Source organism: Equus quagga, chromosome 13 (genome assembly GCF_021613505.1).
Source record: "Equus quagga isolate Etosha38 chromosome 13, UCLA_HA_Equagga_1.0, whole genome shotgun sequence".
Classification (NCBI taxonomy): domain Eukaryota; kingdom Metazoa; phylum Chordata; class Mammalia; order Perissodactyla; family Equidae; genus Equus; species Equus quagga.
This window is the reverse complement of record NC_060279.1, coordinates 61,271,250-61,295,010: the sequence shown is the minus strand read 5'-3', so window position 1 is coordinate 61,295,010 and position 23,761 is coordinate 61,271,250. Positions and strand designations below refer to the sequence as shown.

The 23,761-nt window shown below is 44.3% G+C and overlaps 1 protein-coding gene across 3 annotated transcripts in view; it reads left to right on the top strand.

The window, feature by feature from the left end:
* The window catches only part of DYNC1LI2 (dynein cytoplasmic 1 light intermediate chain 2), a 31,430-nt gene extending 15,109 nt beyond the window's left edge, over positions 1–16,321 (top strand). Inside the window, exons 8-14 of one of the 3 annotated variants that reach the window (XM_046681993.1) lie at positions 790–901; positions 1,450–1,509; positions 2,283–2,324; positions 2,724–2,841; positions 3,694–3,810; positions 5,208–5,275; positions 16,079–16,321. In XM_046681993.1, the coding sequence (XP_046537949.1) occupies positions 790–901; positions 1,450–1,509; positions 2,283–2,324; positions 2,724–2,841; positions 3,694–3,810; positions 5,208–5,275; positions 16,079–16,084 (523 nt within the window). In that variant the 3' untranslated portion in view covers positions 16,085–16,321. Of the gene's footprint in view, positions 1–789; positions 902–1,449; positions 1,510–2,282; positions 2,325–2,723; positions 2,842–3,693; positions 3,811–5,207; positions 8,177–16,078 lie in introns of those variants that run through there. The other 2 variants (XM_046681992.1, XM_046681991.1) reach the window with 2 other exon arrangements.
* Positions 16,322–23,761: the final 7,440 nt, after the last annotated feature.

Here is a 23,761-nt window from a genome sequence, read left to right as displayed (position 1 = left end):
TAGAGAATGGGAGGCCTGTGAGAATAGTCAGTCACCATCTTTTAGATGTTCTAGAGTTCAAAAGTATGTCATGTAGGGCATTTTACAATTACTCCTTTCGGAGAGTTTAGTGGGAACTGTAGGCTGCAGTTTAACTTAATGGAACGTGGGTGCCATCCTGCCTGGTGATGTCGAACTGGGCAGCACCCATGTAGGAGTCTCAAGGACTCCTTGTGTCCCTCTGGTTTGGGGCGCAGGATAGTGCAGGTTCTAGTACCCCCCTTGGCTCTAGGGTACATCTTCTCACACTAGCAAAATTAATGGACCAATCCACAAGAAAACTGTTGTCAGAAAGAACAGTTCTCAGAGAAACAGCTCATGGGAGGGGTGCCTCCATGCCAAAGTCCAAGAGAACAGTCCCGTCCTGAGCTTTTTTTTCTGAGCTGCTTTCTGCATTCTCCACTCTGTTGGAACAGGGCCCCATTGTGTCCTTGCTCTTCTGGGTGGAGTTGTGGGAAGCAATGAGCACTTCCTGTGGGTGAGCATGTGTAGTCAGTAAGATCTCATTCTGGCTCCTTAGGCGTTGGATCCCATGAGCTCAGTATGGAGCAGGAGCTGTGATGTTGATCTGATGGGTTGTATCTGCAGTAAATTTTGGCTTGTCTGCTGAAAGCTATAAGCCAGCCCCGGCAACTACAGACCAGATCTTGTGGGAAAGGATCTCACCCAGGAGTCCTCTAACCAGAAACGTGCTCTGAGTATGCTGTAGGGCAGTCCAGGAAAAGCGAGTCAATCCCTCTTTGCCTTTAGACCTGCAGGTTGGGACAATGAAAAGAAAATAGCTATTTTACATGAAAATTTCACAACTGTGAAGCCAGAAGATGTGTATGAAGACTTTATTGTGAAACCTCCTGTGAGAAAGGTACCCAAATCAATCATTTTAAGAGTCGTAAGTGTTTTTTATGGGGGAAAAAACCTGTAAAGAAACAGGTCTTACATAATGAACTGTTTGGGGAAAAAGAAAAAAAAAAGGTAATCCAAGGGTCTTTTAAAAAAGTCTTTAGATGAAGTCTGGTGTTATGTAAATGGCTCCGGGGGGTGGGGCATGAGTGTTGGAGTACCCACATGGATTTGGATTGAAGTTTCCCATTAAGTCCTGAGACTGCCACCACCACCTCTGGATTACTGTTAGTAGATCCTCTTGCTTCTATAGTCTCCTCAGACCCAATCTGGAAGGTGTTATTTAGAACCTGCCAGATTTTAAAATTTCTCTTGGCCACATGCCAAGGCTGGTCTTGGAACAGGGTCTGTGCCAGGCTAGAAAAATATAACTCTGCTGTCTCAGCAGAGACTCTCTCCAGACCCATGTTGGGACTTGAGCACAGGCTTCTCTGTTCAGCGTGAATTTTGACAGTAGTTCGAATGTTCTTGGTCTGTGCTCACAAACAAGTGTGTCGTTTCACTTCACAGCTGGTTCACGACAAAGAGTTGGCAGCGGAGGATGAGCAGGTGTTCCTAATGAAGCAGCAGGTGAGAAGACCAGTGAGGCCAGAGCAGAGGCTTTCTCATGAGTGAAAGGCCAGTCTCCTGGGGCAAGGTTGGGGTATCACAGAGAGCTGCCAGCCTTACAGGGTTTGTGACCAGATCTCCTTGTTCCCTCCCATTTCTAGGATTGATACAGGGTAGGGGTTAAACCACCTGCCTGAGGGGATCGTCTTCCAGCTTTGCAGATTCTCCTACAGTGATAGGCTTAGTGTCTTGTTAAGTACCCTTTCTCTCTGGAAATGTTGGTTTTCTGGCATAATACTTTCTGTATCAACAATTTACCAAGTGCCCTGACCTCACTTCCATTATTTCACAGAGCCCCACACAGCCCTGTGCATGAAGGCAGGTGAGCTGATAACACCCATTTTGTAGGCAAGGAGAGTAACTTCCCCAGGCTGAAAGTGCAGAATGCAAATCCAGTCTCACTTTTCTGTTTCACTCAGACTGTTGTTAGAGTGTCATGGGTCTTCCTGATGGTATAGGCAAGTCAGCGGGGGGGATGTTGATGGTTCTTTTTGCTAACTATTCTCCCTTCTCTGCTCTCCCTGCTTCCTTAGCTTCAAAACTGGTTACTTATAGTATTGTTTACACCATATACCAAACTGCTCAATTTAAATCTTTTGATTTTAGTATAAAACCTGTGACTTGGTTGTTGTTAATGGTGCCCTCTAGTGGAATACTTGGAAGTAAGTGTTTTCCAGACCTACAGTGCACTCTGCAGGCCTTGATTAATGGCCAGTGTGTCCCTCTCTTTGCAGTCACTCCTTGCCAAGCAGCCAGCCACGCCCACGAGAGCCTCCGTGAGTACCTTAAACTAAACAGAGGGTCAAGGCCCAGTGTCATGGGTATCTTCAAACTTTATACCATTGTTTGTGAGAGCTTGTGTGGGCTTTTGTATTTTCAGAGGGAATTTGGTTCCCCTAAAGGCCCAGGGCCAGAAACATAGTAGGAAATCAGAAAATGTCTGATGAAGGAGTACAGCCCTGGGAATTAGAGTGAAGAGGCTTTGTTATCTTGATATCTCTCCTCTCAGGAGAAACTGAGGTCAAGAAAGGGACAGAGCTGGGAGCAAACTCCCGGTCCTGCCACCCTTCTCCCTAGACTGAAAAATACCCTGCAGAAGCATGTCTTCATTTTTAGAAGATGTATTTTTTGTTATTTTTATGCCTGTGTGTGATTTGAGTTGGTTTTGCACTTAGGAATCTCCTGCGAGAGGACCCTCTGGCTCTCCAAGAACCCAGGGCCGGGGAGGGCCAGCCAGCGTGCCTAGCGCCTCCCCAGGCACGTCAGTAAAGAAGCCGGACCCAAACATCAAAAGTATGTATCCCGTCTCTGGAGAGGGGTTTAGTCCTAGGCCTGAGCCCTGCAGGGGCTGCATGTCTGGGTTTGAAAGGTGGAGACTCATGGCAGCTGGGCCGTTTTCTTCCCCAAGAAGGGCTGCTTTCTACTTCCCCTCTCAGGGAGGGGGCTCGTGGTCACTAGAGACCAAAGCCTGTTCCTTTGTTGGAATCAGTGGCCCTTACACCTGGTTTTGTGTAGACCTCGGTTAGGCTGTGCGGATTCCTTCAGAGAGGAATAGAACATAAGAAGACACTTTAAAATATGCATTTTGAGTCCTTTGTTTTGTTTCTCATTATGTTTGTATTATTGCCATTTATAAATTGTGGGATTGCTTTCCCCTTCACTTCTCTTGTCAAGCTCAATTACTTAGTAGTTTTAGTACCCCTCATCACAGTGACTTAGTAATACCTGAAGGGGTTGGCTGCAATAAAATGGTCAAAACAAAATTTTATTTAATTCTTCTGTGTTCGCTGACTGTCTTCTATTCCGATTGAGAGCTTTTCACAGTAGCTTTGGAGTGTTATGGGCTTAGAAAATTAAAAAACATTGCCTGATGGACAGGGAGATGATGTGGAGCACAGGTCAGGTTATCTTTTGGGCCCCGAAACAGGTGGGAAATCTAAACAGGTTTCTTGTTATTAATCATGCTAACATGTAATTAGCCTCAGCAGTGGCAACATATAAGGTATCAGAGTAACCAAATGAGCTCAGTATTGTAAGAAGATGATAGCCACAAATCGGTAATTCTAAGCTGAAAACTAGTGTTTTTGTTTGTTTAATTGAGTCATCCAGTTTGTGTGATGCCTTTTTTTCTTAATGTTTCCTTAGATAATGCAGCAAGTGAAGGGGTGTTGGCCAGCTTCTTCAACAGTCTGTTGAGTAAAAAAACAGGTTCTCCTGGAAGTCCTGGTGCTGGTGGGGTGCAGAGCACAGCCAAGAAGTCAGGTACCAAAGGGCCCTTGGAGTCTTAGGACCCGTGTGGTTGTGGGATGCTGGAAGGTGGGGAGGCGGACAGGATTGTTTGCTTTCACCTGACCTGCGGACCCTTGGTGTTCTCAACAGCCAAGCAAGGAACCACATCTTCACCTTATGCTGAGCAGTATACTTTATAGTAGGATTACCTTAACTGCCATACAGGTTTCGTTGGCACATTTAAGGTGTGTCTTAGTACATTCAGGTTCTCAGGAACTGACTATTGGGTGAGTTGAGGTAGATCCTAGACCATACACATGGCCCTGGTGTAAAGCTCTGTCCATTGGAGGTCACTGTCTAGGGTGTACCATCGACATTTTGTTTATTCTATTTAATTTTCTGTGGTGCTTTATAAAGATTTTTGTTTACTCCACTGCCCCTAGTCTTGCCATGAGCCAAAGCCTGTGAACCCTCACTGTCTCACTGGCAGGTCATCATTTCATCCTCCGTGATGCTCCCCCCACCTGTCACACATAACACCTCTCTGGCAGCCCACCCATCTGTCCTTCCATGTGGGCCAGTAGGGCAAGTCTGTGTCTTGGAGAACTCTGAAACAAAAATCATCAGATTCCTTGGGAATTACACATTTTCCCAGGAAACTTGAGGACATTTTAAAGGATCTTTGCTTTTAATTTTCCATTGGCTACAAGGTATGTTAATATAACATTTTTCCTAATTGGTGTTTTCAGATCAAAGGAGACCCTCTGGAAATCACTCCATCCTCAGGTTAACCTGGACTTTCAGGGGCTCCTGAGTTCTTGGAGACTCAGAGTCTGGTGTGGTGGCCCAGGCTGTGAGCTGGCATTCCCTGGCAGGAAATAGGGGTAATTTCCAGGCCTCAGTTAGTATTTGACAACAAAAAAATATGAGCACCAACTTGTGCAAGATTGAAACGTCTAGCCTTAGTCTTATATTCTTATTGAAATAGGGTGTTTCCAGGTTATCCATATGAGTCAGTCTAGAGTGTTGTAATTAGAAACAAAACCTAAACACCTGTTCCGCCTGAGGCTGCATGCCAGAAACTCAGATACCACCTTTAGGAAGATGGCAATGAGAGTGCATAGGGGTTGGGGTTGGGTGGTGAGAGGGTTTTCAGAAAGGCCCTTGAGTTTGGCTCAAAGGCATCCTCAGGCAGGGGGCAGTCACATAGTCGGGGGAGCAGAGACCTGTGACATTTGCCATTAAGAAATGCTGAATTGGGATCTGTCTCCTCATAATCATTGCAGTGAAAAAAGGCTTTCCTCATTCTCATTGAGGTTATCACCGCCACAAATGATTACAGAAGTCTGTGTAATTTGAATTTTAAATGTTCCTTTTTAAGAATTCCTTTCTGGTTTCCCATCACTACTTTTTGTTGTTTTTTTTTTAAGGACAAAAGACTGTGTTGACAAATGTTCAGGAAGAACTGGATAGAATGACTCGAAAGCCAGACTCCATGGTAACAAACTCTTCAACAGAAAATGAAGCCTGATCCTCCTTAAAAAGTGCATATGTAAAATGACCAAATAACTATGTATATTGATCTGCTAAGACCAGGATTTTTCTGATATGGCACATGCTATCAGTTTTTTGGGGCAGGGGAGATGAACTTAAAAAAAAAATACTTTCATTGGCTTGTCCGAGTGTGAAATGCACATGTTGAAGGTTATGTGTCAGACCCTTTTGTTAAGGATCACCCTTGGACTCTCAGGCATGTGGTGCTCTCGTGGGAAGCAAGTGCAGCTGGGCTTCTTGTGGAGGGGAAGGTAGATCAAGAGAAAGAGGGCCCACTTTCTTTCAGGGTGGAGCAAGTGAGACCAGGAAATCGTTGATCAGATGGTGGTTAGTCTGACCAGTTGCATGTTAGCAAATTCACTTGTTCTTGGGAAGCAGATTAAGTAACAGAAAGTCCAGGAAAAAGAACGACTGAAAGGAGGAATGTGAAAAGTGATGGTGGGGAAGCTGAATGTTGAAGGAGGTGGAAGGAGGAGGAGATGAGCAGTGTTAGTAAATACTGTGTGTTCAGTAGAAGTCAAATAATCATTTTTAAGACTTAGAAGCATTTCCAAACTAAACACTAAGCAAAATGGGAATTAGACTTGTTCTGAATACATCATTAACTTATGAAAGATGTGCTAAGTGTGGGGGTGCCTGAGTCAGGTGGAGCTGACACAGGGGTGGGGAAGATGGCAGCTGCCCAGGACTCCCGTGCTTGGCCCAGGCCATGCCATGTGGGAGGTGCTGGGCTGCACACTTGTGCATTGTGGGGCAGTCACTGGGGTGTTTATAAAGTCAGCAGTTACAAAATTAGTTTACTTTGAATTGTGTTTTTCTAAATAGCTCCCGCTTTGTTTTTTAAATTAAAATTTTTTTTTTTTTTTTTTTTTTTTTACTATCACAGGCTGGCCTACTAATAGAGAATGGGTGACCAACCTCTCATTTTACTATAATGCATTGTGCTTCAGAAAGTTTGAGGGAGGTTTTTAATGTAATTGCACTCTGATTAATTGGCTTGCACCAATCCCTGCCTTACAGTCTGTGGAAACCTTCACAGAGTTCCATTGATGCAAAAGGGTCTTGTCCTAGCTTCCTGGTCTGATCAGTGCTATCAGATGGACAAAAAGTGTGAATGTTTTATATTGAAAATGGTGATGATACATTTCTCATTTTGTGTTTTTCATAAAACAGCATTTTTTTCTTATGGAAATAGAGCTTCAGGTGTCTCCATTTAGGGCAAATTCATGCACATTGTCATGTCACACCACCATTCTGGAAATGACTTTTGTGGATTTGAAATGGCACTTTTAATTTTATACAAGACACAGAACATTTAAATGCAAACACTACCGTTAATTTAATGTATAAAACATTTGTTGTCAAACCAAGGGAAAAAAACCACGGTTCATTTATGTGGAGTTTACTTTTTTTATATGAATGTTTGTTGTACTGTGTCTGAGCATAACTTCCCTAATGTCATTACTTTTACATACCAGATTTGACTGACCACTAACATAGTACTGGGCATAACTTAATATCTTATGTTATATAACAAGACTCTTAGGCTGTCTTGAATTGCTTTTTTGTAAAGGTCTAAACACTGTTAAGGAGAAAGCTGAGTATTTACTTGCCTTTCTGACAAACATAAAAACATGTTTCTTGTGCCAGTTTGTTGTTGAAAATACATTTTTTTCCCCTTTTTTAATTGTTATTTTTTAAAAAAATGTATTGTGGCTTCCAATTACCAGATTGTCCAGGTAATGACAGTAAACTGACTGTGGAATGATAGTTGTGGTGTAGTGACCAATAGATGCCAAACCGCTTGTGGCCACACTAATGGTGGGGTCACTTAATCCCACTATAGCAGCTGGGGGCGGGGGGGCAAAATGAATGACTTCAGAAACAAGAAAGAATTCTTGCAAAGGCGCATGCCTAAGAGGGATACAGTGTGATTTTAAATTTTAATGCAAAATTTTACTTTTTGTTTTTTTGTCATTTAAACTGATAAGCACTTTTTGTGTCAATATAAAATGTACTAAAAACGATCAAATGCTAAGACACCTGTCTTGTGAAGGAAGGTTTCTTGGAGATCACTTTTAGTTTTTCATGACAATTGGATGCTCCTAGTATCAGAAGAAACTGATGCATACTGTCATGTGCTCAGTGATTGCCAAAGTCTACCAACTTTGGGGAGCTGCAGGGTTCTTTTTAGGGGGTGGGAGGAGGGAAGATATTTTTTGTTATTTTGGGGTTTTCAAGCATTGGAACCAAAGGCCAAACAATAAACAGCCTTTACTTTTTAAAGTAAAATTCATTTTATTTGCAGAATACACTTGTATGGTAGACTGTTAAAGACAATTTTATAACTATTTATATACACTATAGTGATTACATCTACTGTTTGTCTTTAAAATGGAAAAATCAAAGAAATAAGCCCAATCTTGAAGAAGTGGCCGCGACAAAGGCCGTGAATTGGTCTTTCCTAAAAATGCAACGGGTATGCTGCTAGAATTATTTAATTTTGTTTGCACTTTTTTTTGATTGGCATTTTAAAATCAGTATTTAAACTGAAGACGTTGTCCTGTTTTATTAGTTTAACAAAGTTGAAAGTGACTGCTCTGTACATCATGACCTTAACAATGTTGATGCTGTAAGTGAAAGTTCACTGTCGTCTCTATACTAAGTTTATCGGTGTTTTTAACTTAAAATTAGGACTGCAGATTATTCCCCCACCAGCCTTAGTCCAGGGGTGTGGCTCTATCTGGATGCAGTATGCAGTCATGTGGACCTTGCTTTCTAGTGCTGGAAAAGAAGATGTCTCTAATTACTGGCTTCAATAAACACGAATCCAGACTGCTTACAAGTTTTGGTGACTTTCTTTCTGATAAATCATCCCACTGGGGATACATTGAATTGTCTGCTAATTCTATGAGGTATCTGACTATGTAGCTAAAAATATATACCTCTCTCACTTGAAATTATCAAAAATTCTGTTAGAGAAAAACATTTTAAAGCCACATTTTGAGGTTTGTGGTGTCCAAGCTGTGGGTAAAGTGCAGTGGGTTTGTGAGTTCAATATGTTTTCTTGCCTCTTAGATACATTTTTGATTGTCTGAATTGGGCTGACTGATTTTCACTTAACTAATTTAGAAGTCTTGAGGATTCATAGAGGAATATGAGAGCAACTGTACCATAATGCTTTTCATCTAGTTAAATGGGGCACGGTAAATTATATTCAAGAAGATCAGATTCTTTATATTAGAGATGCATTACATTTCTCATTATTGCGCTTACTTTAAGCATGTTGAGTTTTTTGTTCTTTAAAGCTGATTTATCATAGAAATTTTCTCTCCTGCTTTTATTTTGAAAAGTTATAAACCTACAGAAAAGTTGAAAGAGGGGTATGTTGAATACCCGTTTGTTTACATGGATTCACCAGTTACTAACTTTTTGCTACATTTGCTTTCTCTTTCTCTCCCACCTCCCTCCATATCTCTCTCAATACACACACAGAGATACACGGTTTTTCCCCTGAGTCATTTAAAATAAGTTGTAAACATCAGAGAATTTCACCCCTAAATATATTAGGTGGGTCCAGGCCAGGTGTTTCGTAGGAAGTCCCGCATTCTGGACTTGTCATACTGTTTCCTCATGATTCAATTCAGATTCACAGTTTTTGCAAGAATGCTACCTAAGTGAGGTTGTATATTTTCCAGTATGTCACATCAAGTTGTCCCTGTGCTGGTGATGCTGGGTTTGATTCCTTGGTTAAGGTGGTTTCCCTCAGATCTCTCAAGTAAACTTGGGGGGGGGGGGGTGATACCACTGAATATCTTGGTCTTCAGCCACCTTTTACATATTGCTTATAGCATCTACTGATGATCCTGGCTTAAATCTGATATCACATTAGGGGTTCTTAAATGGTAATTTTCTTATCCTGTCATTCCTTTTAAATGTATTAGCTGGCATTCATCCATAAAGAAGAGTTTTCTTCCCTTTGTCCTTTTTTGGGTGGATGTTTTTACTATGAATTTAAAGTTTTGTTTTTTTTTTTAACTCTAAGTGTTATAATCTAATAGCTCATTCTTTTTGATGTTCAAATTGCCCCAAATATGATGAGTGGGAGCTCCTTCAACCAGCTGTGTCCTTTTTCCTTTTTATTGAGATACAATTGACAACATAAAATTCATCATTTTAAAATGTTTAATTCAGAGGTTTTTAGTATATTCACTATATTTTGCAACCATTGCCACAGTCAAATTCTAGAATATTTCCATCACCCCAAAAAGCAACCCATACCTATTAGCAGTTAGTCCCAATTCTCCCTCCCCCCATTCCCTGGCAACTAGAAATCTTTCCATCTTTGTGGATTTGCCTATTCTGGATATTTTACATAAGTGGAATCATACAATATGTGGCCTTTTTGTGTCTGGCTTCTTTCATTTAGCATAATGTTTTCCAGGTTCATTCATGTTGTAGCATGTAACAGAACTTCATTCCTTTTTATGGCTGGATAATGTCCCATTGTGTGGATAAACCACATTTTGTTTATCCATTCATCAGTTGATGCACACTTGGGTTGTTTCCACTTGTTGGTAATTATGAATAATATTGCTGTGAACACTCATATGCAAGTTTTTGTGTAAACATACGTTCTTTGGGGCATTTACCTAGGAGTGGAAGTGCTGGGTTGTATGATGACTCTGTTTTAACAGTTTGAAGAATTGCCAAACTGTTTCTCGCGGCAGCTGAACCATTTTACATTCCTACTAGCAATGTGTTAGGGTTCTAATTTCTCCACATCTTGGTCAACATTTGTTATTTTGTGGTGGGTTTTTTTTGTTGTTTTAATTATAGCCAGTGAGTATAAAGTGGAATCTTAATGACTAATGATTTTGGGCGTCTTTTCATGTGCTTATTAGCCATTTGTATATCTTGTTTGGAGAATTGTTTATTCAAATCCTTTGCCCATTTTTAAATTATTTGGTTTTTTTATTGTCAAGCTGTAAGAGTTCTTTATATATTCTGGATACTAGACTCTTATCAGATATAGCTGTGTCCTTTCGATGTGCTCCCATTGGTCTTGGAGCATTTCCTTACTTTCTGGCACAAAGAGATGTTCCAGGCTCACCTTGCATTTTCCCTGCCTCTGACCTGGAATCAGTCATTTTTCCAAGGAGTCCTGTTTCCTTTTACTGGGGATTGGTATTTAGAAAACAAGCTCTGGACTGTAGGCATGCTGAATGTTACTATTGCCTATTACATCTAGGCCCTTTCAATGGACATGCCATATGTACTTTTTTCACTTAACGTTACCTAAAAATTGGTTTATATCAGTTGTCTTTATTCTTGTTTATGGCCTCATAGTACTTAGTTATGTGGATGTACTATAACTTACTCAATCGGTGTCCTACAGATGGACATTTTGTTTTTATGTATAATACTGCAATGGATAACCTTGGGTGTATGTTTTTATTTGTGGAGATGTATCTTCAGGGTAAATTCCTAGCCGTGGCACTACCTAGTCAAAAGGTAAATGCTAGGTATTAACAAAATTCCTTCCATAATGGTTATAATATTTTGCACACCTATCAGCAGTTGTGGAAATTATTAACTCACTGCAGTTCCCATGCCAGACCTGAGTCTGGGGTTCTGGAGGCAAGGACAGCGCTATTAAGTACTGTATTCCTTACCCTGCAAGGCCTGCAGATAGCCGCAAGGATGCAAAGTCCTGTCTTGATGTTCTCTCTCGCGTGCTTGATGAGGCACAGATGGTGTGTTCTCACTAGGAGGAGACAGAAATGACAGGTCTGTAGCAGTGTTATTGGGAACAAGAAGAAGGAAGAAGGCACAACTCCCACTGTGGATGAACAGTACACCCTGCTGGTGCAGTGAGCCAGGCCACAGGTGAGACATACCCTGGAAGTCTCTCACCAGGCTCTGATTCTGAGGGAATCTTACAGCTTGAAGGGAGAGGAGACACTGTGCTGAGATAGCAGGGGTTTGAGAGGGTGGGGTACCAGATCAGTGGGGACCAGGGTTCTGTGTGGGAGGGTTGAAAGGTCATGAAAGCCTTTCCTCATCCTTGGGCAGCAATTTCAAACAGGAGGAGCCTAAGCTTTCAAGTACTTCTAATCTTGTTAAGAAATTCCTATGTGGGTAAAGTTAAAATTTTTTCCAGTACTGTTAACATTTCAACTTTGTGTTCTGTCTTGATTGTTTTCATCACGCAACTCAAGATAAATCTACAAGAACGTTGAGATATTTTCATGTATGATGTTTTTCTAGAACATTTAATGGAACTTATTTCTTGTGTAGAACTGAATTAACATTCCTAAATGATCAGCAGACTCCTCCATCTTCCGCACCCTGCCTCCCCTCAAACTTACCTCACCCAATCAGCTTCTCTAAAGAACTATCTGTTTAAAGTTTTAGTAAGGGCAAACAAGATGTTAACTTCAGATTATAAGCATCTTAATTTTTGTTTGGGGAAGAATTCAACAATTGAAATCTATGTCCCTTTTTAAGGCAGTAATTTATTTTAAAGAGTGGGGGTGCCTTGGTACATCTGTCAGCAGCCTGTGGCATGTTACATCTGTCCTTGATATTTAAAATATTTGGCACCATTTTACTGTGAATCCATTTTTGACCTACTCAGAATCATCTAACAAATGCTAGCCTGGAATTAAACTTTGGAGTATATAGGAAAATAAACATTGTAATTGTTTAAGCTTTGTTATACAGATAAGATGTGCATGTTGAGAAGGTGTTTCAGAGGTTCCAGTTAATGGTAGGTGAGTTTGCACCCTGAAAACCCATCTGAGAGGATATGTTCTCTCTCAGCAGGCCCACAGGAGGCGCGCAAACAGCAAGGATTTGCCTTGCGCTGCAACAACTGCACAGGAACGCCCCAGGTTCTGGTGCGGGCTCTGCCTCTCGCTGGCAGTCTCGCTCCTGACGATCCTCTTCCCATTTGTGAAAGCCTAAACCTAGGTTTCCCAGACTGTGTTCTGGGCATACCACGTTATAGGTGGTCAAGTAGGAATGGAAGACTCAAGCTTAAACTAAATTAAGCAGATTTTTGTTTTGATTTGTGATATGGATGACTAGGTAGGTGGAACTCTTCAGAAGGGCTCAAGTGTGGGCTTTCCCAGCCCACTGTGAGTGGACATCCTCTGGGTTCCACAGAGTGCCCTTTGAGAACATTCACACTCAGGGTTTTCAAGGCTTGGTCAAAGTCCATGATTCTTGGAATTTGGACTCTGGCGATCTTTCCATGTGGCCTCTCAGTTTCCTCCCACCTTCTCTTCCCTCTCATTTGCCTGCCCCAGGGGAAATCAGCATCTGTAAATTGATGGGTTTGCCATAACAAGGACCCCTCGGAGGTTTGCCCCCTGGTAGCAGGTTTCTCCTGTGACTCCCATGGGCAGCATGGTCCTAGGCACCAGGAGGAGTCCAGCAAACACCTCCCTGCTGCTGGCTCCAGTCCTCAAGGGACTCAAGTCCTCAAACCAGCCACTCTGCCAGATGGTTCTCAGCCATGCTCAGAAACATAAGTTTTTCTGGCAGTGAGCTGAACTGGAATTGCTCTGACATAAAAAGAAGACTTTCCCACAGCTCCAGCCCCGACACCTGGGCTGTCTCAGGTGGGAACCCCAAGTCAGGTGGACTTGAGTTTGAGTATTGGTTCCACAACTTAACAGTTTATAGATAAGTCAGTCACTTAACCTCTTTAAATGTCAGCTTCCTTATCTAGAAAGTGGTGGGGGGAATCTCACCTACCTCCTAGGAGGCTGGATGCATTAAGATGAGTGCCTAGTACAGTGCCAAGCATGCAAACGGTCCTGCAACAGAACCAGCCTGAACTAATTGTGTGGGAGACAGACCTTAGTTCTTGAAAGGGCCTTAGAAATCACCACATTCAAGATGGGGAAATAAGGCCAGGGAGGGAAATTACTTGTCAAAGTCACACAGAAGGGAGCAGAATTGGGACTGAGAATCCAGTGTTATTGCTGCTGCCTCATGCCTTCCTCTACCCAATCTGCATAGTCCCCACGCAGGCAGTGCTGAACACCAGGTCTTAAATCCAAAGAGATAAATTGCTAGTTTAGACTGTGAGCAAGAGAGCTATTTTAAGGCAGACAAGCCTTCAGCAAACCATAAATTCTATCACCTGGGCAACTGCCTGATTTCTTGGGCAAGGCAGCTCTTTGCCATCTGCATGTGTGGGCATCCCAATACGTGGTTGAGGTATATGGCTTCCTGGGCCTCCTCCCTGCCTTTCCTCAGCTACCATTGCCATCTTCTGAGGAACCGTGGGCATGAGTGGGTGACACTTGAGATGCTGGTGATAGGTAAACAAGGTGGGCCCTGCCCCTACAGGGCTAATGGTCTCCGGGAGCAACAGACAAGCCAACTAATGTCTCTAATATCACAGTCAGCTTCTCTGCTGACAATAAAAACCGAAATCTTTGTGGTGCTCTTCCTCTTCCCCACTGATTTGGCTCTAAAACCTTTAAGTGGGTAGAACAGTAGGTGTCTGTGCCTGGGGCAGGGGTGGGGAGCTGTGGTGACCCAGATCCTGTTTTTGGAATCTGAGCAGGGTGAAGAGAGTGTCCCTCTGGGTGAGGATGGCCTGGCATGGAGTGTTAGCCAGAGCGGGGTGAAGGGTGCATCTTCCTGCTGGCAGGGTGGGGGCGCAGTGGGGAGGGACCGTGTCAGAGCCCAAGTGGTGTCCCATGGGGAGCTGGCTTGACTCGGTATCAGTGTGGGGTGAACAGGGCATCCGCATGGGTTGTCAGAACCTGAGTTGGGTGAAGTGAACCTCCATGTGAGAGGGGTGGCCCAACGAGGGGTCATGTAGTAGGAGGGGATCTGTGCAAGGATGGGGGTGAAGGTGGGGATGGGAGAGAGCCTCAGTGTAAGGGGCATTGATCAAGTAAGTTAACGTATGAGAAGTAATAGCCAGGTTTCTTACTGTAAGAGAAGGGAGTTAGACATAATGGAAAGAGAAGACTAGAATGTTGGATTGAAGTTGGAGGTATCAGTGGAAACTCATGGTTTTCATTACATATACACATAGATATAAAAATATACATGTAAATATGTGCATCTGTATGTGTGTGTTTATATACATTCATATATTGCCTAGCTGTTTGCCTTGAGAGGGCTTGGGAGCAGCAACAGCCCAGTGAGCACAGCTCATGCCTAGATCTCAGTTTCCAAATACCCTTCTCCAATAAAATAAATCAGGACCCCTTGGAGAAATGGCTGATTCCAGGGCTGGAACAGGGAAAATATAAGTGAGCTTGGGACATCTGTGCCAGAAAGTAAGAGAGGACTCAAAGAACAATGGAAACATCAAAAAAAACACAGGAGCCCACTGGCCAAATCAGAGACAAGTTGAGCATCAAAAAAGTAACAATTGTCATGGATTATAACCCACTGAAGAAAATAGGAAGTCGTGAATCTATATTGATAAAAATTGATTAATTGACAGTTTAATGAGAAACAGCATTCCATTCCTCATCAAACTTTCAGTTTATATGATTTATTTGCTGGGTTGTAATCCATTATGATCAGTATGTATTTGGATGCTCAAATTGTCCCAGGTTTATTACAAGAGGAAAAAAGAATAACAGTGGAGAAGCCTGGTAGACACAAGCCTAATCAACTGATCAAATGAATCATTAGTAATAGGACAGATAGAGATCTTCTGCTTCCTGATAGGCTGTACCAAGAAGAACACAACATCATTTCTAGGGTATTTCTGCCAAAAATGTATAAGCTGAATCTAATCATGAGGAAACATCAGACAAAGCCAAATTGAGGGACATTCTGTAATATAATTGGCTGTAATCTTCAAAAGTGTGAAGGTCAAGGTGAGTCTGAACAACTGATCCAGTCTGAAGGAGACTAAAGAGACATGGCAATGAAAGGCAATGCATAATTCTTAATGGGATCATTTTGCTACAAAGATGGACATTTGGCAACACTTGAATGGAATCCAAGGGTTAGATGGCAGTAATGTATCAATAATTTCCTGGCCCTGATGGTTGTATTCTGGTAAATGAGAATGTCCTTGTTTAAGGACATTCGTGCTACTAAAGTATTTGGGGGTGATGGCTTCTTAAGTTGGCCACTTTCAAATAGTTCAGGGGAAAAAAGTTCTTTATACTGTACTTACAACTTTTTTCTTTTTTAATTTTGAGATTGTTTCCAAATAAATACGTTCAGTTAAAACATACAACCTTCAAGGCTGCCCATGTGTACAGGCTGAAGAGCGAAAGTGGTGTGACATTCAGGCCTTTCATAATAGCTCCTAAAACCTCTCCACCCCCGTGACTTCTTTAATAAGTGTCTTCCTCAGCCAGTATTTCATTCCCCCTCCCCTAATTTCCTGGCCTCCTGGACTCTGCCCTTGGCATGTCCTACCATCATGCTTCCCTGCCCACTCTGATCACTTACCCAAGAGCTCTCCTTCCTTTGAGGCTTAGCTCAGGTGCCCCCGGATCTCAGGGCCTCCAGCCCCCTCTCCAAGAACAAGGCTCCCTGAACTCTTGGAGCATTTCTGGCTGCCCCAGGGTTTCCTCGAATGGGTCTGGGGACCCCTGGGCATCCACTGATGTACTCTTGGGGGCTCTGGGACCTTTCTTCTTTCAAAAGGGCTGTGTATGTTATTCAAGGTAACAATGTCTCTACCACTATTTGATACGGAGGAGATAAGACTTTGAATTATTCATCTGTACTTTTTGTTTTCACTCAGATCTGATCATGTCAGTCCCCTGCTTCAAGAGCAAAGTGCAGCTCTGATGACTCCCCCAAGTGCAGGGGCCTTCAGAATCTGTTCCAGTCTACCCTGCCCGTCTGCCCCTGCTCCTGCCCTTCTGAACAAGAACCTGGACTGCTCACCTCTTTCTCACCCCATCAGGGCCTTTGCTTAGGCTGGCTCTTCTTTTCCAGAATGCCCTGCCCTGTCTTTCTTCTTCAAAATGATGACAAGCATAGTGAGTAAACATTTGCTGAGGGTCTACTTTGTCTCAGATACAATTCTTTTTCTTTTTTTCTTTTTTTTTTTTTTTAAGATTTTATTTTTTTTCCTTTTTCTTCCCAAAGCCCCTCGGTACATAGTTGTATATTCTTCGTTGTGGGTCCTTCTAGTTGTGGTATGTGGGATGCTGCCTCAGCGTGGTTTGATGAGCAGTGCCATGTCCGCGCCCAGGATTCGAACTGACGAAACACTGGGCCGCCTGCAGCGGAGCGCGTGAACTTAACCACTCGGCCACGGGGCCAGCCCCGTCAGACACAATTCTAAATGCTCTACAGTTTACAGATGAGGAAACGGAGGCCCACAGTCCTGTGTCCACAAATGCTTCCTTGCATGCCTGTCCCACATCTGGCCCTGAGCCAGGCCAAGGACACACAGAGATAAGTGAGGCCTTTGCTTTCTCGGAGCTCATGGTCTGGAAGGGCTGTAGCAGGATGAGCAAACAGTGAGTCTTGACACAGTATAATAAATACTTTGATGCAAAGGGCTGTGGAAGTCAGAGCAGGAGCGCCTGACCCACCCTGGGGAACTCAGGAGGGTGTTCAGGATGAGTTGACATCTAGCCTTGAACCCTACAGGATATCTAGGAGTTAGCCCTCCTCATTGGGCGATTTTAAGGATTAAACGAGTTATTATCTGAAAACCAAGTAGAGCAGTGTCTAGCACACGGAATGTACTGTAAAAGTGCCTCCTCCTCCTCTCCCCACTGGCCTCATTAAGGAATGGGTGTTTTTATTGCGGGGGGCGGGAGGCAGCAGGTGACATTATGAATTGTGTTTTGGCCTCATGGAATTCAGGACACCCAAGGGTAATATCTAGTGGGCAGTTGGAGCTAAGTAGCTGGAGCTCAGGAGAAAGGTCTGGAGTCATAGGAAAAGGTACTGGCTACAGGTGCCCTGAGCTAGTACACTGAACTCGAGTGGCCAAGCCCTAGATCATGTGGCAGAATCACATGCTGTTGAGTGAACTCCTGCTTAGCTGTCAAGACCCAGGTTAGCTCCTTGAAGTTCTCCCTGTCCTCTCCTTCCCCAGGCAGTTGCACTGGCCTTCTAGTCCTATAGATGCACGCAGCAGCAGATTCCTGTCCCCCACCCTGGGCCTAAGCATCAGACTCTTGGAGGAGGTCCTGAGACTCTACCCCTTGAGTGATTCCCACGCACATTGATGTTTGCAAACCCCTATGTTCTAGAGAGAAAAATCCCAGGGTAGGATTCTCATTGGCTCAATCCAGGTCCCTTGCCCACCCTGAGCCAATCTAGGGTGGAAGGGAACCATGATTGGTCATTCTTGGGTCAGATGCCCACTCTTCCTGGGTGGGCATCACCTGGGAGGTGGGAAGTGGGTATTGGAGTAGAAGAGGAGCAGCCCCAGAACAAAGTGGGGGCAAGCATGCCTGCTCTGGTTCCACAGTTACTATCCCCATAGTTCTTTCGTGAGAGCCTGGAGGCCCCAGCATGTGGCCCAGTACCTGGCATGTGGGGGTGGGCCGTCAGCATATGTTTGGTTTATGGATGTTGCCTCCTGGCCACCTCAGCTCTCCCTGAGGTCACAGGCTACTTTAGCCAGCACCTGGCCTGCATGGCCATGAGTACTGAAGGTGAGCGAAGGCAGTGCCCACATTTCCTTGTAGACATTCTTTCACCCCAGAAAACCATTCCCCTTCCTCTGCCATGGGAAGAGAAGGTGGAGGACCCGCCAGGGAGAAGCGAGGCAGCTGCTGAGCAGGCGAATCTTGCCCTGAATCATCAAGTGCCAGCGGGGTCTGGAGGCAGCGGGGACCGCCCAGTGGAGTCCGACGAAGAGTGTGATTCCACCGGAGGCTCGGGTGAGGGGTGCAGATGGATTGGCTCGCGTTGTCCTCGGTCACAGGAACCAAAGGAATGTCAAACTGGAAAATCCCAGCGAGCACTATTTTTAGAGAAGACTTGGAGAACATTTTTCCGGCTGAAGGGACAAGTTCTTTCAGAAGCAGCAGTTAACTCTAACCCCTGAGCCGCTCCCGCCTGGAACCGGCCCAGGTCCGGCCCCTCCCTCCAGGCATGTGGGAGCACTGCTGGAGGAGTCCAGTGAGCTCCCCCACAGAGCACAGGGACATCTCCTTTCAAACACACAAATGGGTGGTTTGTTCATTTTTGCGTCTTCGAATCTAATCCTTCAGACATAAGGAATTTATACTGGTACTTTTCTTTGAAAGGCCTTTTAAAAGTAGAGTCATTTCAAACCAAGTTGTTAGTCTTGTAACATTAAACATAAAATTTTCTTGGGCATTTGGTTCATGCTTAATATTGATAATTGTTAATGATAAATTTAACCTTCCCACTATAGACTTCATGCTTGAAACGTTCTACTTCACCACCACTGTCTATATTTTTCTGTTTGAGATACAAGTCTCTAGGGCTCTTGCTAATTACTGAGCTTATTAAAAGTAGTAGATTAGATCTATTGCTTAATTGAAGTGACAGGAAAAGCTGCCCCCACTGCCAACACTCACAGGGATCTCTGGGGAGAGGGCTCAGTAAGAAACGAGGTGAAGTGCGAACCCCCTCTCTCACCATGATCAGGCCTCCAGGGACAGAACTCACAGGAACCACCATTTGGGAAGGTGTTTTCCTCCCAGCTCTGCAGGGAATCTAGAATCTAAAGTCCTTATAGGACCAGTGCTTTTGAGGTTAGGACCCTCTGTGAGTCCATGGAATTAGTGTGCTTTTGGGGGGTGGCTAGAGTGAGGAGTCCCCAGACTTGGGAGTGGTTGCCCTTGGAGGGACCCAAGCCCAGGGCTAAATGAGAGGCTGAGGGACTTGGGAAGAGGCCAGGGCTGATCCAGGTAAACTGGAGTATCCTGGGGAATAGCCCACATCTAAGGATGCTCTACTCTGAGCAGCTCTTTCAGGATGAGTTCAGGGACTGAGACAAGAATCAGCATTCTGGCTGCTGGCAGAGTCTGTCCTCTGGCAGCAATTAATAAAGTAGGATCTGGTTTATTCATCAGTTTCTTCTGAGTCTGGTTGCCTTGAGTCAGCCCGGGATGCGTGGACCAGACCCTGAAACCCAGGGATCTGTCTGAAGGCTGCCCACTTCTCTCCCTATCAATTTATCACCCTCATTTTTACTTCAGCACTCAGACACCTGGAGGCACAGCTGTAGCCTCATGATGTATTACAATTTAACACTGAGGAAGGCAGGATAATACCAAGTTTTGTCTACTCGTACTATGTGGGATTCCCAACACCCCCATTTGGAAGTCTGGGAACTTCTTTAAAAACCAGAAGTAAAAATTTTGAGTCTGTCCCTGGAACTAAAAATAAACGTAGGCTAGTGTCCAGGAACAGGGAACAGTTAAGAATTGGAGGGGAGCCTCCAGTCTTGCTTCCGTTCAGTCTGTCTCCCTCGATGAAGCCAGAGGCAGCATTCTAAAAGGCAGGCCTCACTGGGCCACTCTCCTGCTTAACACTCTTCTGATCAGAGTCCACCCTCTCACACGGCCCATGACGTCCTGCAGGACTGGCTCAAGGCTACCTTTCCGCTTCAGGCCTGTCTGCCACTCCTCCTCCTCTTGAATTCGGCATGTGAGCCTCTTCCCTCTGCTTTGCTTTTGCTTGTCTCTGGGCCTTTGCACATGTTCCCCCTGCCTGGACCACTCTTCCATCAACCCTTACCATCTCTTTGCCCAGCTAACTGCTGTTCATATTTCAGATCTCAGCTGAAATCCTCACCCACAGACTCAATTAAATCCTCCCTGGAAATTCTCCTACTTCCATGAACAATACTCAGCACATGCTCTGTTATTTATTGGTTTCAGTTCTTGCTCTCCACGTCCATGCTGGCAGGGAGTATATCTGCTGTGTTCACCACTGACTCTCAAGTTCCTTTTTTAAAAAATCGTTTTTAATTTAGCTTTTATTAAAGTTATATGAGCACATAGTTGAGAGAATCACAGTTCTACAAGGCCTATAACCCCCATTACATTTCCTGCTCCCCAGAGGCAACACTTTGTAACTTTTTTTTTTAAATCTGCTCTCCTTGGCTTTCTCTCTCTCTCTCTTTTTTTTTTTTTGTGAGGAAGATTGGCCCTGAGCTCACATCTGTTGCCATTCTTCCTCTTTTTTTCTTCTCCTCAAAGCCCCAGTACATAGTTGTGTATTCTAGTTGCAAGTCGTTCTGTTTCCTCCATGTGGGATGCTGCCACAGCATGGCTTGATGAGCCAAGTGTAGGTCTGCTCTGAACCCATGAACTCCGGGCTGCTGAAGTGGAAATGTGTGAACTTAACCACCTGGCCACAGGGCCGGCCCCCACTTTTTAACTTTTAACTGATTTTTGTTGTTGTTGTTGTTGGGGAAGCTTCTCCCTAACATCTGTTGCCAGTCTTCCTCTTTTTTAGCTTGAGAAAGATTCGGCCTGAGCTAATGTCCATGCCAGTCTTCCTCTATTTTTATATGGGTCACCGCTACAGCATGGCCACCAAAAAGTGGTGTAGGTCCATGCTGGGGAACCAAGCCCGGGCCGCTGAAGTGGAGCGTGCTGAACTTAACCACTAGGCCATGGGGCCGGCCCCATCTGATTATTTTTGTATTTACCTTTATATTTTTAATTAACATGCACATACTGCTATGTCTTGATTCTTCGGTTTTAAGCATCTACTGATCTCCCACGATGGATGATGAGTATTTAGGTCTCTTGCACACCCTCCCCTTCTCCCTGTTACACATGCACACATCCCGTCCTCCTTTCATTTCCTCCTATGGTTTTGTACTTTCAGTTAGATCAGCATTCATTGTCTACATTATAATTATGCCAATATTATTCACAGCTGAGCCATATGATTTTCCATACTAACTTCTTTGCTATACATCATTTTGTTTTCCCAGCGGTCAATAAATATCTGTGACTATTTACTTACTTTTTCTATGTATTTATCACTAATTTATCTCAAAACATTCCTGAAACTATGAATCTTTCTTTTCAGTATGTTTAAACACATTCTTAATTTCATCTTAAAGAATTCTCTTGAAGCCTCTGTCTGCTCCAATCTGGGCTGGTTGACGCCCAGCCCTGTGGCACAGGGGCCTCTGTCCCCTTCACTCTAGGGACCCTTATCACCTCGCTCCAGGCTGCATCCACCCTTTCCTGGAAGCTGTGTCCTCTGTGTTTGATTTAAACCCTTCTTCTCGTGGTGTCCTCCTCCAGCAGCCTCCTGAGAAAGAGATGGTGGGAGTCTGCATGTCTGAAAGAGTCTTTCTTCAACCCTTATACCTGACTGATACTTCAGCGGGAACCAGACTTCTAGGTGGGGGTGATTTTCCCTCAGGATGTGGAAGGGTTTGCTCTGTTCCCTTGCAGCTCCCACAGTTGCTGTGGGAAAGTCTGATGCCTTTCAGATTCCTGATCCTTTATAATGAAACTTGCTCTGTTAACCTTGAGGATCTACTCTTGGTCCCAGCGGTCTGATGTGCCTGGGGGCTGGTCCATGTTCATTCACTGTACTGGGCACTGGTGGGTCCTTTAAATCCAAAACTCCTCTCCTTTGGTTCTGGAAAATGTTATTGAATTATTATTGTCCATTTTCTCTGCTCTAACTTTATGGAGGTCTTCTTATTCTCTTGGACTATTCTTTTTCTGTCATTTTCCATCTCTTTGTCTTTTGGCTGTATTTCCTGTGAGATTTTCTTTTCTTTAACTCTTCTATTGAATTTTTAATTTTTTGCTGTCATATTATTTAATGTCCAAAGTGATACACACACACATAAATAAATAAATATAATTTTCAGTATTTCCCCTGCTCTCAACTGTGCCTAGTCATCCCTAGCTAAGAGACCTTCTGTTTTACCTTCTCCAGAGACTGAAATTCCAGTCTCAGGGGATGGGCATGAGAGGGAATCCAGGGCTCCAATTGCTTCTTGAAAAGACTTTCAGTTGATTTTCTTTTTTTTATTCTTGTCTCCAACCCCACTTCTAGTGTGCTTGCTCCTGCCCGTTCTGGAGCCTTTCTATGATATACGCTAGCTTGCATTTCAGCCTTTCCCTAGGCCAGCTTAGAGTTCAGCTGTCTTGAATCTCCTGTCAGTAGCCACTTGCCCATTTGGTTTCCTGCTTCCAACATGTTGTTGCTGTGGTCTCCTTTCCCATTCTTTGTCCCAGTGGTTTTATGCCCTTGAAAGAATAAATCCCTGTAATTGTCATTTCACTGGGATTTGGGGAGAGAGCAGAGGCCAGAGCCTACATCCACCATTCAACTTGTCATCTTTAACTGGCACTCTATGTCCTAGCATAGGAGCATAGCACATCTCATAGCCAGTTCCTAGCATATTGCTTAGCACATAAGTGCACAATAAATATTTGTTGGTTGAATAAAGTATTAATTAGAGTCATTACCTTTCCCATCTTTGGTAACCAAAAGAGGGCCCTTTAAGTTGAAATCTCCTTAGTTATGGAGTTTACTGCTTCTCAGCTTGGAGTTCACAAGCCCATCTGAATTATGTATTAGACAACATTGTGTAGTGAAAAAGTTGGAACCTGGGCTCTGCTCACCAGATAATTGTGTGGCCTTGGACAAGCTACCTCCACCCTGGAGCCTTACTTTCCTCTTCTGTAAAATGGGAACAATAATACCTTTCTTCAATGCCTAGAGCAGGGACGCTCTCGATATTTGTGGTATTTGTGGAACGGTTCAATATCAAAGTGCCAATTCTTAGAAAGTTAGTGTTTTACTTAAGCTTAAAATTAGCCTTCACACTTGAATTGCAAATTGGTCCCTAATTATTGCCCTTCAGGGCACAATCTGTTTAACCTGACTTGATGCTTAGAGAGAGCGAAACCTTTTCAGCCGAGAGGAAACTAACGTCAGTCACCAGGGGTCTACTGTGTGCTCGCGCCCCTCCTCGGTCAGGCCGTGGATCCAGGACTTACACTGGGAGTTATTCACAAATATTTACTGTGTGACCCGGTACTGAGCGACCCCACTCACCCGGACTCCTCACCCCTGCCTGGCTCCGCCCCTGGCCTCAGATCTGGTTTGTTGCAAGGCGCCCAGGGTGGGAATCCAGACACTTAGCCCCCTCTTGTCAAACAGTCCGGGCCATGCAATGTTCCTAGGACGAGGGTCACACAGCCCATCTTGGTCTTCAGGAGCATGTCCCCCAGCCTACCTGCAGAGGCCCCCAACAGGAGAAACTGAGGCTGCGCCCTGGGAAAGCAACTCCAGGCCCCTTAGCTCCCACCCTCCCCACAGCTCCCATTCCTCCCGGTCCCCACGACCCCCTTTCGCGGACCCCCGCTCTCGCTCGCCGGTATCGCCACGCGCGGAGCCGCGGCCCGGCCCTGCGCGCGGGCAGGTGAGGGCGGGGCCGGAGGGGACGGCGCCCCGCCCCACCCTCCCGAGGCCCCGCGCCGCCGGCCGCCGCCCC